At 38.0% G+C, this 16,212-nt stretch overlaps 1 protein-coding gene across 1 annotated transcript in view; it reads left to right on the forward strand.

The window, feature by feature from the left end:
- The window catches only part of LOC150100341 (uncharacterized), a 330,657-nt gene that overhangs the window by 189,402 nt on the left and 125,043 nt on the right, over positions 1 to 16,212 (forward strand). Inside the window, exon 5 of the mRNA XM_090402716.1 lies at positions 12,083 to 12,164. Coding sequence (XP_090258842.1) covers positions 12,083 to 12,164 — 82 coding nt within the window. The remainder of the gene's footprint in view (positions 1 to 12,082; positions 12,165 to 16,212) is intronic.

A 16,212-nucleotide genomic window follows, 5' to 3' on the forward strand; every position in this document is an offset into this window, starting at 1 on the left:
ATTTCCCAAGTGAGCAAACAGACAAGTAAGTAAAGTTTACACCTGCACTCTGATCACTGTACAAGCCTGAGGCAACTCAGACTTGTACAGTGATCAGAGCTTAATCCACCTTTACCACGAGTTGCACTACTATGAGTTGCCTAGAGTGCACTACCATGAGTTGCCTCAGACCTGCACTAACAGGCGCAGGCGCAAACTTGACTTACTTGTCTGTTTGCTCACTTGGGAAATAGGATTAAAAACCAAGTTTATATAAAATTACTTGGTATCTTGAATACATAATATACCCAAGTTAAAAAACTTTCTATATCTATCTCTCATCCTGAGATTTTATTTAATAAGGTCAAAGCACCTTGTGGCAACTTGCTTAGGTAAAACTCATAAGCTCTGTATTACTTCAACCTTAGCATTGTCAGATCTGGCTCCCACTGACGAGACCTCAAAAAGGTGGAAATGGTGTGGCTCTGGTTCTGATTTGAGAGGCACTGCTTTGGGGTAGGTTTTTGCCTGTCTCTGAGTGGGGCCACCACTGAGATTATAGCTCTGCTTGGTGGTGGGGTGAGCCTGCCACTGGGTAGAGCCAATGCTGAGAAGTTCTTCTCGGTGATGGGGTGAGCCTGTCACTGAGTGAACACAACGCTGAGTTGGGTGATCTTTTGGGATCGTCTTATTTTTAGAGCCTGCTTCACACAAAGGTCGAAACCAGTCTGGGTAGTGACCATTGCCTTTAATGCATAGCATCATACATCTCCACAAGGGGATATGCTTTACATTAAACCTCAATAAAGGTTGAAACCTGTATGGGTAGTGACCATTGCCTTTAATGTATAGCATCATACATCTCCGATATGCTTTACATTAAGGGAAAAATACTAAGGAAAGTGATCAGAGCTTAATCCACCTTTACCACGAGTAGCCTAGAGTGGCACTACCGTGAGTTGTCTCAGATTTGCACTACGTGCAGGTGCAAACTTGACTTACCTGTCTGTTTTCTCACTTGGGAAATAGGATTAAAAACCAACTTTATATAAAATTACTTGTTATCTTGAATACGTAATATACACAAGTTAAAAAACTTTCTATATCTGTCTTTTACATAACTAATGCACAACACCAGTTTTTTTTTTTTCCTCGAATGCCTTTATTTTTTCATAGGCATCAAGAACAGTTAAAGAATTTCCCCGAAGGGAGACAGATTTAGTTCATTTAATTTAGAAAATAAAGTTGATAAATAACCATGCTTCGTCAACAAGGAGTGATAATTAGAATTACATTCATTTACAAACAGTAAAACTTCGTGCCTTAATTGAAATACCTTTGTTAGTACTTTGCCCCTGGAAAGCCAGTGAATTTCAGAATGAAGTAAAAGTTGTATATATTCACTGCCTGTTTCATTGCAAATAACGTGTTATTTAATGGTCAAGCCTTAATAAAATTAACTAGCTTTACAGCATTGTATAGCACAGTTTTAATTTAAATTCTGGAGGCATTCCTTTGGAAGCCAACCTTTCCCTATGTATGAAACAATATACCCGATTCATATCCGGAGCCACTTTTTTGACCATAGAGGCAACCCCCAACTATGCCTGCCTAAGGGCGTGAACTCCATCCGAACAAAGGCCCATGCATTTTTCCCACTGGATCCCTTTGGGTATTATGTAATTATTGATTCTTGTAGCAAGGCTTATACGTCAGTCATACATAACTGGTAATTAACTGAAGGAATTTGCAACGCAAAAAACGGATATTTATTAAAGGAATCTTTAATGAATACCTTCAATATTTCGGCAACGTCACGTTGCCATCTTCAGGAACATACAAATATGGTATGTGCACGCAGGCACTAACAAAAGCAAATGAGGAAGAAAGCAAGAAACTAATATTGTTCTAAAGTCCTAGTGGTTCCCCCTAGCGGGCTAATTGGGTTGTCTTGGCCATTGGGCTGAAGTTCTCATGATGTAAGGCTCCCAAATTTGGGACAGTCTCATGCACCCAAATTTGTTGAGGTTTGGAACGTGTTTTAGAGCTGCTGATGATTCCATGAATAATCTTTCCTACTTGAACTTGCGGCAGTGTATTATTTTAGTTTTCTTACAATGAATTCTATGGTGGGTATCTATGGCATGGTCTGCAAGCCGAGTGGCTGTACTGGTGAAACTGGATGTAGTCTTTGTGTTCTGAAATCCTGATATTCGCTGTCCTGCCTGTTTGGCCAAAGTAGGACAATTTACAGCTGAAAGGGACCTGGTATACCAGGTAGGTCTAGGGGAAGTGGTTGGTCTTTGATAGAGCGGATAAGGGATGCCAACTTTTTATATGGTCTCTAACCATGTAAAAAGTTAGTTAACCATATAAAAACGAAGTTAGGTAAAAAAATATGACCTAACTTCGTTTTTTGAGGATATTGGTTATTTTCTCAGAGGTGACCCGGATGTAGGGGATAGTGATAGATTTAGTGTAATCTTTATTGTGAAGGGGGGGGGTTGTGGTTTACTGGTTTTAGTATTTTTTGGATTTTTTGGGGGTTGTAGCCATTGGCTAAGAAAGTGTTGAGGATGTGGTTTAGTTCAGTAGTTAGGGCATCGGCATCTGAGCAGATTAATTTTGCCCTGTTATATAGTGTTTTTATTTTATAACCCCATATTGTTGCTGGGGGGGGGGATTGGTGGTGAATGTATCTGCCTGTATGGGTGGGTTTTCTATAAACAGAGAAAACCAAGGCTGGCGAGTGATTAGAGTGTCTAGGAAGGGGAAGGTGTTGTTTTCCTCTTTTTCCAAGGTGAACTAGACCCTGGGGTGTTCGTTGTTTAAGTGTGTTAGGAAGGAGTGGAGTGTATCTGAGCCATGTGGCCAAATAACAAACACATCATCTTTGTTGAGAACCACCGTGGCGTTTCCTTTATCCACTTTGGTGATTACTATTTTTTTTATTTTTTTTATTTTCTTCATTTCTAGTAGAGCTGCATATTCATCTTTGGATAAGTTGGTTTTTGGAGGTCTTGCTTTGGTGAGACCGGCTACATCCAGTCTGACGTTGTTGGCAATATGGTTAGGAAGATGGCGAATCCCACGTTCCATTTGGATCATTTTTTCCTCAGCAGGTATTCTTTTAGGAGCTAGGGCAAAATTGTGGCCACGTGAAAGTGTGGTGGGTGCTTCAGGCTTCAAAACTACGGAAGAGAAGTTGACTACTGTGTTGAGTGGTGGTTGTGATATGGAAGTAGAATTCTTTATCAAGTTATCATATTTTTTCATGTGCTGGCTATGTATTTTTTTGAATTTTTTTTTGCCAAAGCACATGAGACATCATAAAGAATTGTCCAGAGGTCATGGCCGAGCATATCTGAAAGCTCTTCCTCTAGCACCCGTAAGGTTTTGTTTTCGTCGGCAAGGAGAACATGCATCGCAGTAATTTGTTCTCGTAGTAGGGTGAAGCTCGTGCGGTTATAAATACGGAGAGCATTCTGTGAAGTAAAACAGGGTGGGGAAAGTTAATCACTTTCTCCACCCTTGGAAAACTTCTTTATGGAGACCTTTGAAGAGAAAGCCTTAAACTCTGCCCCACAAAAACCCACTATTTGGCTTCAGTACGTGGATGATGTATTTGCTATTTGGCCACATGGCTCAGATACACTCCACTCCTTCCTAACACGCTTAAACAACCAACACCCCAGGATCCAGTTCACCTTGGAAAAAGAGGAAAACAACACCCTCCCTTTCCTAGACACTGTAATCAGTCGCCAGTCTGATGGATCTTCGGTATTCTCTGTTTATAGAAAACCCACCCATACAGGCAGACACATTCACCAACAATCACCCCCCCCCCTCACAACAATATGGGGTTATAAAAACATTATATAACAGGGAAAAATTAATCTGCTCAGATGCTGATGCCCTAACCACTGAACTAAACCACATCCTCAACACTTTCTTAGCCAATGGCTACAACCGAAATCCAAAAAATACTAAAACCAGTAAACGACAACCCCCCCCCTTCACAATAATGATTATACTAAATCTATCACCATCCCCTACATCTGGGTCACCTCTGAGAAAATAACCAATATCCTCAAAAAACGAAGTTAGGTCATATTTTTTTACCTAACATCGTTTTTATATGGTTAACTGACTTTTTATATGGTTATAGACCATATAAAAAGTTGGCATCCCTTATCTGCTCTATCAAAGCCCCAACCACTTCCCCTAGACCTACCTGGTGTATACCAGGTCCCTTTCAGCTGTAAATTGTCCTACTTTGGCCAAACAGGCAGGACAGCGAATATCAGGATTTCAGAACACAAAGACTACATCCAGTTTCACCAGTACAGCTGCTCTGGGCCGGCAGACCATGCCTTAGATACCCACCTTAGAATTTGTTGGAAGAAAACTAAAATAATACACTGCAGCAAGTTCAAGTAGGAAAGATTATTCATGGAATCATCATGAGCAGTTCTAAAAAATGTTCCAAACCTCAACAAATTTGGGTGCATGAGACTGTCCCAAATTTGGGAGACTTGCATCATGAGAACTTCAGCCCAATGGCCAAGACAATCCAATTAGCCCGCTAAGGGGCACCATTAGGACTTTAGAACAATATTAGTTTCTTGCCTTCTTCCTCATTTGCTTTTGTTAGTGCCTGCGTGCACATACCATGTTCCTGAAGATGGAAACGTGATGTTGCCAAAATATCAAAGGTATTCATTAAACTTTCCTTTAATTAATATCCGTTTTATGTGTTGTAAATTCCTTAAGCCAATTACCAGTTACGTAATTATTGAGAGTGTGAAATATTTCTTCTCCGGTTGTTCGGGATGCCAAAGTTCTACAAAACAGAATATTGTCGTGAATGTTGTTATCATGCGCATATCTTACGTAGCATGTGAACTGCACATCATCTGTAATATCAGTAGTCTCGTCTATTTGTAATGCATAATAAGGTCTCTTTTTAACTCTTTCGATTAACTGAGATTCTATGCCACTGCCATATCATTAATTCTGTGACCTATAGTGTCATTGAAAGAGGAGTCTAATCAACATCTTTTAGTAACGTGTTGCCAAACATAGTTTTTACCACATCTTTTATAGCTGGAAGTAGTACATTTTCCCCGATAGAATGAGGTTTCCCTGTTTTTGCTATGCGCAAACTTATGAGATAGATGCTTTTAGTGCCTTGCTATTAATCAAACCCATGGCCGAAACTACATCTTTCCCATCATTCAATGCCGCTAAGCATCGCTGAAATTAGCTTTTTTTTTCTGAATTTGCTTATTTTTCACATCACAATGTTTAGTTTCTAAATGTTGGAATTTCTCAGATCTCATGCACTCATTCGACAACACTTCATAACACAAAAACACATTGAGGTTTCTGTTCACTTTCATCTCCACACCAAGTAAACCTGAATTCCAAATATGAACTGTTATATTTCCTACTGTATTTTTTTCTTTGAACTGCTTGTTTCTTCTATTTTAATAGTATCTAATTGTGATACAACATGTGTATCACAATTAGGGTTAGCATCGCCTGTTTCATTTGCTCTTCTTTTCAAAGTCCTGGTTCTGAGTCACTTTTCTTATTATTTAAATTTATTATTATTTATTATTTTCTTATTATTAAAAACGTTTCTGAAAAATATATAAATACTGGGATTAACTCACGACACACTTTGTCCAAGTATCATTTAGCACTTCTGAAGGTATACTGAGCCTTGGTTGAAGGAGGAAACCTTCAGTAATAAAAATCAATAAACAGCAAGCAATTGGTTGAAATGTGGATAACACATGTTCACTTCAAATCTGAAAAAATAGCAAGGGAAAGCGGGAGCAATAAAACTAAATAAAACTATATTGTTGTTCACTTCATCCCTCTTATTATTTGTAATTCTGTCGCTACAAATTATTGTAGTGTCAGAATGATGAATAATAAAAGAGGGGTGAAGTGAACAACAGTGTAGTTTTATTGCTTCCGCCTTTGAACATTCCTGTTCCATCGTCGCAGACCACAGGTTGAGGAACACTGCTTTATAAGACTCTGATAAGACCTATACTTACATATGCATCTGAAACATGGACAATATCTGTAAGGTATGAAGAGGTCCTCAGAATTTTTTTTAAAAAATCCTAAGAAGTATTTTTGGTGGTATTCAAATTGAGAGAATATGCCGAAGAAGGTCAAACCCTGACCTATATCATGCCTATAAAGAAATAGACATTGTGAAGTTTATCAAAATTCAACAAATGAAATGGGCGGGCCACATAGCGAGAATGTGCGATTAAATTCCAAAAAAATATTCTCACATAAACCAACGGGAATTTGATCTTGAGGAAGGCCCAGATTACGATGGATTGGCAATGTCAATAGAAACTTCACAGTTTTGAAAACCAAAAATTGGAGGACGATTGCCAAACAAAAGGACAGAATGGAAAAAGCTCCTTCAGAAGGCCAGGGCCTGCACAGGGCTGTCGAGCCACTGAAGAAGAAGAAGGATTGGAAGGTGCCTTGACTTTAACCTATTTATTTCTAGTAGTGGGGATGTCTTCTTAGATGGGGAGATCTTGGATTTCAGTGATTTTGCTGTATTCAATAGAAGAATGTTGGATCTGTGGAGGTGTGGAGGTGGAATGTGACTAAGCACTGGGAGCCAGTAGGTTGGGGCATCGACCATGTTCAGGTATACAGGTGAGCAATAATCAGCTGCAGAGTAAATGAGACCAGAAGCAGTGCAGAAAATCGTTGTTTCTGAGGCACCCCAAATAGTTCTGCAGAGTTTTTGCAGTATGTTGTTTCGTGTTTTTAACTTGGATGCTATATTAATGAGATGTGGTTTAAAGGGTAGAGTTCTGTTCAAAGTGATACCCAGATTTTCAGGAAACTATTGTAGCATGGCAGTTTGTGATTGAAGCAGACCATCAGCTTCTTTATTAGCCTGATTATTGTTCAAGCGGAAGCATGAAATTTCTGTTTTACTAGGGTTTGGGCATAATCTCCATTTGCAGAAGTATGCATCTAAGATTTCACGGTCATTTGTTAGTATTGTCTTCCATTGTAGTATATTGGTTAGATGGATCTTAGACTGGCTCTCTCAAAGATAACAGCAAGTTCTGGATAATGGAGCAGTGTTCTCAAAAAAAGAGGGTAACCAGTGGCTTTCCCCAGAGTTCTGTTCTTGGACTCCTGCTGTTTAACTTTTTGTAAACAATATATCATGTGGACTGACTAGGGATCTTCAGTTGTTTGCTGATGATGCAAAGTTGGGAAGAATTATAATTAGCACTGCGATGTTAATTTTATTCAGGAAGATTTGAATAGACTTTTTACTTGCAGAAAGGAGTGGGGTTGTAGTTTTAATATCAATAAGTGCAAGGTGTTGCATTTTGGAGAACAGAAATATAATGCTGTGTACTATATCGATGGTGAGGTACTGCAGGAAGTGGATGAGATTAGGGATTTGAGAGTAATGGTAGACAGTAGACTGAAGTTTGGAGGGCACATTGCTAATGTTGCAAAGGTTGCACATCGTAGTGCTGCTATGATAAGAAGTACTCTAACATGCAAGGATAAGGAAGTGGTTATGCCAGTGTATAAGGCAAAATTTTCTAAAATATTGGGACATGGTGACTTTGATCTCTTGCTAATTATCTAATGTTTATTTGTAATATATGTATATGCATGTGCATGCACGTGTGTGTGTGTGTGTGTGTGTGTGTGTGTGTGTGTGTGTGTGTGTGTGTGTGTGTGTGTGTGTGCACGTCCTGATTTATGCTCATACATAGACCTACACTTTTTACTGGAACTGAAACCCTAGGGAATAGGTTGGTTACTCCTTATTCCTGAAGGTATCCTTTCCAACATATCCACTATGAAAACCAGGCGACCAAATCTGTGCACAATAATCCATATGAGACTTGATCAAGACGTTATACAATGGTATCATAACCTCTCTATTTCTGCATGTCAGGTCCTATGCATCATTGCCATTATCCAATGTGACATCTTCACAACTTGTGCAATGTGGCGCTTGAATTTCAGGTCCTTGTCCGCCATTACTCCTAGATCTCTCATCTCCTCTACTTCCATTAAAGTTTCCCAACCTAGTGTATACTTCACATCCCATCACTGCTTCCCAAATCTTAAAACTTTCCACTTTGCAACATTCAACTGACAGTTTGGCTTACTGTCCATTCATGCAATCTATTCAAGTCCTCTTGTAAGGCCATCAACATTTGCTTGACTTTGCATTGCTCTCCCCAGGTTTGCATCATTTGCAAACAGCTGCATACCCTTAGTTAAACCTGTCCCAATATCATTAACATACAAAATGAACAACAATGGCCCCAAAATTGACCTTTGCAGCACATTAGCTTCAAATTATAAGCCGGTCTGTATATCTGGAGTTGTGTGAAGGTACTAGAGAAATTGGTGATAACAGAATTGGGTTGATAACAGCAGTATTCTCTGTGATTATCAACATAAGTTTGTTAAGGGAAGATCATGTTTCATTAACTTACTTATGTACTATAACAAGGTGACATATACTTTGGATAGGTATCAGAAAGTTGTATATGGGGGTGACTATACACCCCCATATGCAACTTTCTGATACCTATCCAACATCCAACTCAGAAGTCTGTTATCCAATTCTATCTGTTTCAATTTATATAAGAGCTTGTTGTGTGGCAGTCTACCAAAAGCCTTTGTAAAATCTAAGTACATCACTATTTATGCATCTCCCTCTATCCAAGGTATATGTCACCTTGTTATAGTACATAAGTAAGTTAATGAAACATGATCTCCACTTGTATTTTATGTTTCATGTTCTTCTCATCAAATACCATTGTTTATTTTTTCCAAGTTCATAACAAGCCCAAATCTTTTTCCTTCCTCATTTAATAGTTTCAGTGTTTTTTATAGTTCTCTTTTGTCTTCTTCAATAATAACAATGTCATCTGCAAATCTTAGATTGTTAATTCTCATTCCACTACTGATATTCCTTTTGCATCTTCCTTCATTTTATCCATTGCACTTTCTAAATGTGCGATGAAAATATTTGGTGACAGTGGATTCCCCCCCCCCCCCCCCCGTGTAGTACCTCTACTTGTTCTAAACCATTTCCCCAAATCATCACCTATTCTAACTGCAACTGCATTCTTATAAACATCAGTGTAGAATTACAAGGTTTTAAAGACAACTTTATGCTTAATGTTTACTTTTTATCCAGATTACAAAATATCTTAGATAATCTAGAGAGTTTTTTAGATATGTGGCAAGTTGAAGGAAGAATGATCATGGAAAGATGAAGTTAAGGGGTGAAGGTGGTAGAATGATAACTGCTGCAGAAGACATTGTTGAGATATTCAATGATCAATTTATAAGTGTGTTTCATCCTGATCACGGTGGAATCATGAGGAATTTAAGTGTAGAGGACATAGGAGAGGATAGCTTAATTGTGAGTGAGCAGGAGGTATTTGAGAAAATAAATAACCTTGATGTTAATAAGGCGATAGGATTTGATGACATATCACCACGCATCTTAAGGGAATGTTCCAGGGAACTGGCAGTAGCTTTGGCATGCCTGATTAATAAGGGTTTTGCAACAACAGGTTCCAAGGGAGTGGAAAGAGGGTAAAATTGTTCCACTGTATAATGGCAGTGATAAGCTACAAATTATAGGCCGGTCTATATATCTGGAGTTGTGGTGAAGGTCCTGGAGAGATTGGTGAGAAGTAGGATACAGAAATGGGTTGTTAACAACAGTATCCTCTGTGGTCATTAGCATGGGTTTGTTAAGGGGAGATCATGTTTCACTAACTTACTTATCTACTACAACAAGGTGACAAATACCTTGGACAGAGGAGATGCATATACAGTGGTGTATTTGGATTTTACAAAGACTTTTGATAGACTGCCACATGACAAACTCTTAAATAAATTGAAACAGATGGGATTGGGTAACAGACTTCTGTGTTGGATAACTGTTGACACTGACATGTAGAAGAAGGGAGATTCTTGTTTGATTAGGCCACACATGGACTATTGTGCCCAGATTTGGTCACCTGGTTTTCAGAAGGATGAAGAGATGTTGGAAAGAGTCCAAAGGCGACTGACTAAGGTAGTTTATGACCTCTGGAATGTCGAGTATGAGGAAAGATTGAGAAGATGTAATTTGCAGAGTCTGGTGGACAGGAGGCAGAGGGGGAGATATGATAGAGACCTACAAGTTGATAAGGGGTTGTTATAGGATCAATGCTGGAGAAGTTCTACAGAAAATAGTGGGAGATCGGGGAAGAACCAGAGGTCATTTCTGGAAACTGTATAAAGAGGGTGTGAGTAGGGGAGTGAGAGGCAGTTTTTTTTCGTGCAGAGTTGTAAATGATTGGAATGCCTTGCTTGAGAGGGTGGTGTCTGCAAGATGTTTAAGACATGGAATGATGAGCTGTGTGCATGATACAAGGACCTCCCAGATGAGTCTTTGTCTCCATGAGGTCTTGGTGTAATAATAATAATAGACTTCAGTATCTCAAAAAAGAAAGGTCACCAGTGGTGTACTGCAAAACATTTGCAAAACAAAAAATTTGGAAAACAATGGTCGACCATTGTTTTCCAAAGTGGTCTTTGGAAAGTGGAGTACAAGGAAGTAGGGCAGGTAGACATGGAAGAGATTTTTCATAGAATGGGAGAGGGGTGTAGAACAAAAGGCCATTGCTGGAAACTGTATAAGGAGGGTGTGAGCAAAGGAGTGAGAAGCAGGTTCTTTGCTTGGAGGGTGGCTGATGAGTGGAATGCATTGCCTGAGTGTGTTGCGGATGTGGACACGTTGAATCAGTTTAAGACGTGGTTGGATGAGCATTGTATGCAATAGTGAGTACCTCCCATGATGAGTCTCTGACTCCATGGAGGTCAAATGTTGATAATAATAATTATTATTATTATTCCCATATGAATGGCTCCATCATCAAATAACAAATGAACTTCTATTCCATATATAAAAGGCATTTCTGTTTGTATTATAAGATTATCCTCTCTCTCTTTCTATGTGACTTCTATGACTTCTGGGAATGATGCGGAGGACACTGACGTGTAGAAGTAGGGAGATTCTTGTTCCATTGTATAAGGCTTTGATTAGGCCACACATGGACTATTGTGCCCAGATTTGGTCACCGGGTTTTCAGAAGGATGAAGAGATGTTGGAAAGGGTTCAAAGGCGACTGACTAAGGTAGTTTCTGACCTCTGGAATGTTGAGTATGAAGAAAGATTGAGAAGATGTAATTTGCAGAGTCTGGTGGAGAGAAGGAAGAGGGGAGATATGATAGAGACCTACAAGTTGGTAAGGGGTTGTTATAAGATCAATGGTGGAGAAGTTCTACAGAGAATAGTGGGAGATCAGGGAGAACCAGAGGTCATCCCTGGAAACTGTATAAAGAGGGTGTGAGTAGGGGAGTGAGAGGCAGGTTTTTTTCGTGCAGAGTTGTGAATGATTGGAATTCCTTGCCTGAGAGTGTGGTGTGTGCAAGAAGTTTGAGTGTGTTTAAGACACGGTATGATGAGATGTGTGTGATAAAAGGACCCCCCCAGATGAGTCTTTGACTCCATGAGGTCTTGTTTAATAATAATAATAATGTATCCTAACAATGTCAGTCACATCATGAATCTTTGATCTGGGAAATATCCTCATTCAATGCTTTTTACAGCAGAGAGAACAATATATCTTTGAAACCAAAGTTTATTTAGATCAAAAGGACAAGTAATGAGGGTAGAAAGTACTTTTTCATTGCTGATATAGAAGGTACCAGAATGTTTACATTTTGGACTTGTATAAGTCTGGACCTTGTCTTAAACGATAAGCAAGCACTACTAAATGTGATTTTAGAGGGTTCAGGTATACAAAAAAATAGAGTAGCTTAATTTCATGTTTATATATAAAACATTTTCTTCCTAAGTAGGTTATTGATGAACTTCTAATTTAAAACAGATATTTTATTATTCTTTTTAGCTTGCTTTTCTGTGTTGTTTTGTTTTATTTATTTATTCCATATACTATGATTTGGTTCATTCTTCACTTCACTGTATAATTGACTATTCCAGATATCGAACAGAAAGTGAAAAATATTCATGCCAAGAAATTTAAACTGTATGAAAGAGAAAGAACCTTAGAAGAAGAAAAACGGTAAATATAAAATGCATATTACTATGTACTGATGTTTTTTTTATAACTTATAATTACCACAGAAGACTTTTTTTGACTACTATGTAAGCATTTCCATTCATGGGTTGCCATTTCCTTAATTATAATAATTACCATCATCATGAAATTCCTAATATGGTGTACAGGATAGATATTGTGATAGTACTACATGAAAATTTACATTATTACTAATTTCCTATTGACAGTTTTTCCACCAACGTACTCTGTCAGAATTCCAGTATTATTATTATTATTAACATCTGACATCTATGCATTCAGAGACTCATCGTGAGAGACACAGACTGTCGCACACAAAGTCCATCCAAACGTGCCTTAAGTTGATTCAATGTTTCTATATTCACAACACACTCAGGCAATGCATTCCACTCACCAATCACTCCCCATGTAAAGAACATGCTCCTCACTCCTCTGATCACACCCTCCTTATACAGTTTCAAAGAATGGCCTCTTGTTCTATCCCTTCTTCCATTCTATGAAAAATCTCTTCCATGTCATCCTGATAGCAACCCCTGTCTAGCTTCTCAATCATATCTTCTCTTCTCCTCCTATTCACGAGGCTTTGCAGTTTACATTCTCTCATCTGTTCTCGTACTCCACATTTCAAAGACCACAGACCACTTTTGTGAATCTTCTCTGGACCCTTTCTAACATATATTTGTAGCCATGAAAACCCAATGACCAAATTTGTGCACAATAACCCACATAAGGCCTGATCAAAGCCTTATACAAAGCCCATATCTCTCAACTCCTCTGCCTCCTTCAAAGTTTGCCCACCAAGTGTATACTTTGTATCCCATCATTGCTTACCAAATTTCAAAACCTTACACTTAGCAACATTGAACTTATAGTTCCATTTATCTGTCCATTCATGTAATCTATTCAAGTCTTGCTGTAAGGCCATAACATCTGCTTCACTCTGTATTGCTCTGACCAATTTTGCATCATCTGCAAACAGCTGCATATCACCAGTTAAACTCATTCCAATATCATTAATGTACAAATTGAATAACAATGGTCCCAAAACTGAGCCCTGTGGCACACCACTAGTGACCTTCCTCTTTCTGGATACTGTACTCCATTATACAACTTTACCTATCTGACAGCCAGTCACTGATCCAACTCAGAAGTCTGTTATCTGATCTCACCCATTTAAGTTTATTTAACAGCATGTTGTGTAGCAGTCTTTCCAAAAGCTTTTGCAAAATCTAAGTATGCCACCGTATATGCATCTCCCTTCTCCAAGACATTAGTAATTATAGTATGTGGTTAAGTTGTTGGAGAAGCCTGTGAGAACGAGGATCCAGAATTGGGTTGACAACAATGGTATTATCTTTGATGGACAGCATGGATTTGCTAAAGGGAGGTCATGTTTTAGTAATCTACTTACTTATTACAATAAAGCGACTGCTTCCTTGGACAGAGGAAAAGGATACACAGTAATATACTTGGATTTCGCAAAGGCTTTTGATAGAGTACCTCATCATAAGTTGACAGTCAAACTAGAGCAGATGGGGTTGGATATTAGACTAGTGCTTTGGATTGGAGACTGGCTATCTGATAGGTATTAACAAGTTGTGTATGGGGGAGTGATATCCAGGAAAAGGAAAGTCACTAGTGGAGTGCCTCAGGGGTCTGTTTTAGGGCCATTACTGTTTAACTTGTATATTAATAATATTGGTGAAGATTTGGATGGAGATATTCAGTTGTTTGCAGATGATGCAAAGTTGGGACGAACCATGAAGAGTAGTGAAGATGTTGTGGCCTTGCAAGAATACTTGAATAAATTGAGTGATTGGGCATGGAAATGGGGATGTGAGTTTAATGTTGCAAAATGTAAGATTTTAAAATTTGGAAAACAAAGATGGGATGCAGAATTTATGCTTGGTGAGAATATATTGTTGGAGGTAGAGGAAATAAGAGATCTGGGGGTGATAGTGGATAAGGATCTGAAATTTAGGGGACACATCGCCAAAATTGTGAAGACAACACAAAGGCTTCTGGAAATGATGAGGAGGACACTGACGTGTAGAAGTAGGGAGATTCTTGTTCCGTTGTATAAGTCTTTGATTAGGCCACACATGGACTATTGTGCCCAGATTTGGTCACCTTTTTTTCAGACGGATGAAGAGATGTTGGAAAGGGTCCAGAGGTGACTGACTAAGTAGTTTCTGACCATTGGAATGTCGAGTATGAGGAAAGATTGAGAAGATGTAATTTGCAGAGTCTGGTGGACAGGAGGAAGAAGGGAGATATGACAGAGACCTACAAGTTGGTAAGCGGTTGTTATAGGATCAATGGTGGAGAAGTTCTACAGAGAATAGTGTGAGATCAGGGGAGAACCAGAGGTCATCCCTGGAAACTGTATAAAGAGGGTGTGAGTAGGCAGGTTTTTGTTGTGCAGAGTTGTGAATGATTGGAATGCCTTGCCTGTGGTGTCTGCAAGGAGTTTGAGTGTGTTTAAGACATGGTATTGTTGGATTCTGGTTATATAGAGATTTAAGTAATTATTATTTGCTTCAGAATCCAACATGATTTTCCATCACAAAGGCTAGACTTGTAAACATTATCTAATGTAAATAACTTATTTTATAATTTAATATTCATATAACTACCTTTAACCCTATTTAATATTTAATTATTTAATCAAAGATATATGTATTAATAATGAAAATACTGTATTAAATATTATTAAGCTATTTTATTTATTATTATATTAATATTATAAGAACTTGTATTTGATAATTTAACTGCGCATTAATTGAAATGTAAATATTCTCTATTTATTCCTGTTGGTAGAAGTTTAACGTTATGCAATAGCTCAATTTTATTATATTTTGTTTGGTTGTCATGGAGACGCATGTAAGTAAGCGAGCGCGAGTTGGAATACCACGTGAAGAGAAGGTTTATTGAAAAGAGTTTGAGATCACGAGAACAATTTAGGCGGGAAGAAGGGATATAAAAAAGGGTGAATGCTGAAATTATAGATTTTTAAGAGAGAGAGAAAGGAGAGGATTGGCATTAGGTTGGAATCGGAGCATTCGGGAATCACAGTGCGATAATAGCGAGTTGGCAAGTCACTCAAGCAGCTAATAAAGTTTACTAGTCGAGAGGCGGTTAGCTAATAAATTGTAGAATAACAATTATAGCTACGGAAGACAGCTGAGTGACTACTAAATAGACTAGCAATATTTGAGTTGAGATTCAATTTCAGGGCCAACCTTTCAAGGACACACAGAATCTTGAAATAAAGCATCGAGTAACTAGAGAATAGTAGAAGCTGAAAAATTGAAATTTACCGTTAGCTGTGTTTAGAATTGTAGTGTCTAAAGAATTAAATGAATGCAGGAAGAATGAACAGTTGTGCATATAAAACCTCAAGTTAAGGAATTATTGTGTTTTGCCTTATTTCATGAGTGATCATTAGTATTTCATGCAAGAATGTTTGTTTATGTGCATAGTGACCGACGATTAATTCAGTTATTGCTTAGAAGAATTATTTTAATGAGTGCCGTATATTGTTTAAGTGTTTCCAGTTATAAAAAGTGTTTACGTATAAGTAGGTGAAGAAAAAAGATTATCGGTAAGATTATTCCAACCGTTAATATTCCTATACAGAGAAGTGTGAGAGTTTCATCCTAGAATTTCCTTATGCTAACAGTAACTATTGCGGAAATTAGCTAAAGTGTAAATTTATAAGTGTTTGCTTGTGAAGAGGTATTACTGCAATTTTTATTGTATTTAAAACTTAAAGAACTATGAGATATTGATGTGAATGATCATTAAGGAACTTTATTAAATAGCTAAAAGGAACTGTGAGAAGACTGTATTACAGATAACAAATTTACCATTGTTTGAGTTTGTATGACAGTATTATCAGAAAGGCTGAAGTGTTTATGATATCTTAATTACTGATTTGAATTAAAGTGTAAAATTTGTGATTCTAAAATTAAATGTTTGTTTTTGTTAATCAAAAGTTGTATTTTGCCTGAATCTCTTTTACTGCACCATT

Source organism: Typopeltis vanoorti, chromosome 13 (assembly GCF_054136105.1).
Source record: "Typopeltis vanoorti isolate ZY-2024b chromosome 13, IOZ_Tvanoo_1.0, whole genome shotgun sequence".
Classification (NCBI taxonomy): domain Eukaryota; kingdom Metazoa; phylum Arthropoda; class Arachnida; order Uropygi; family Thelyphonidae; genus Typopeltis; species Typopeltis vanoorti.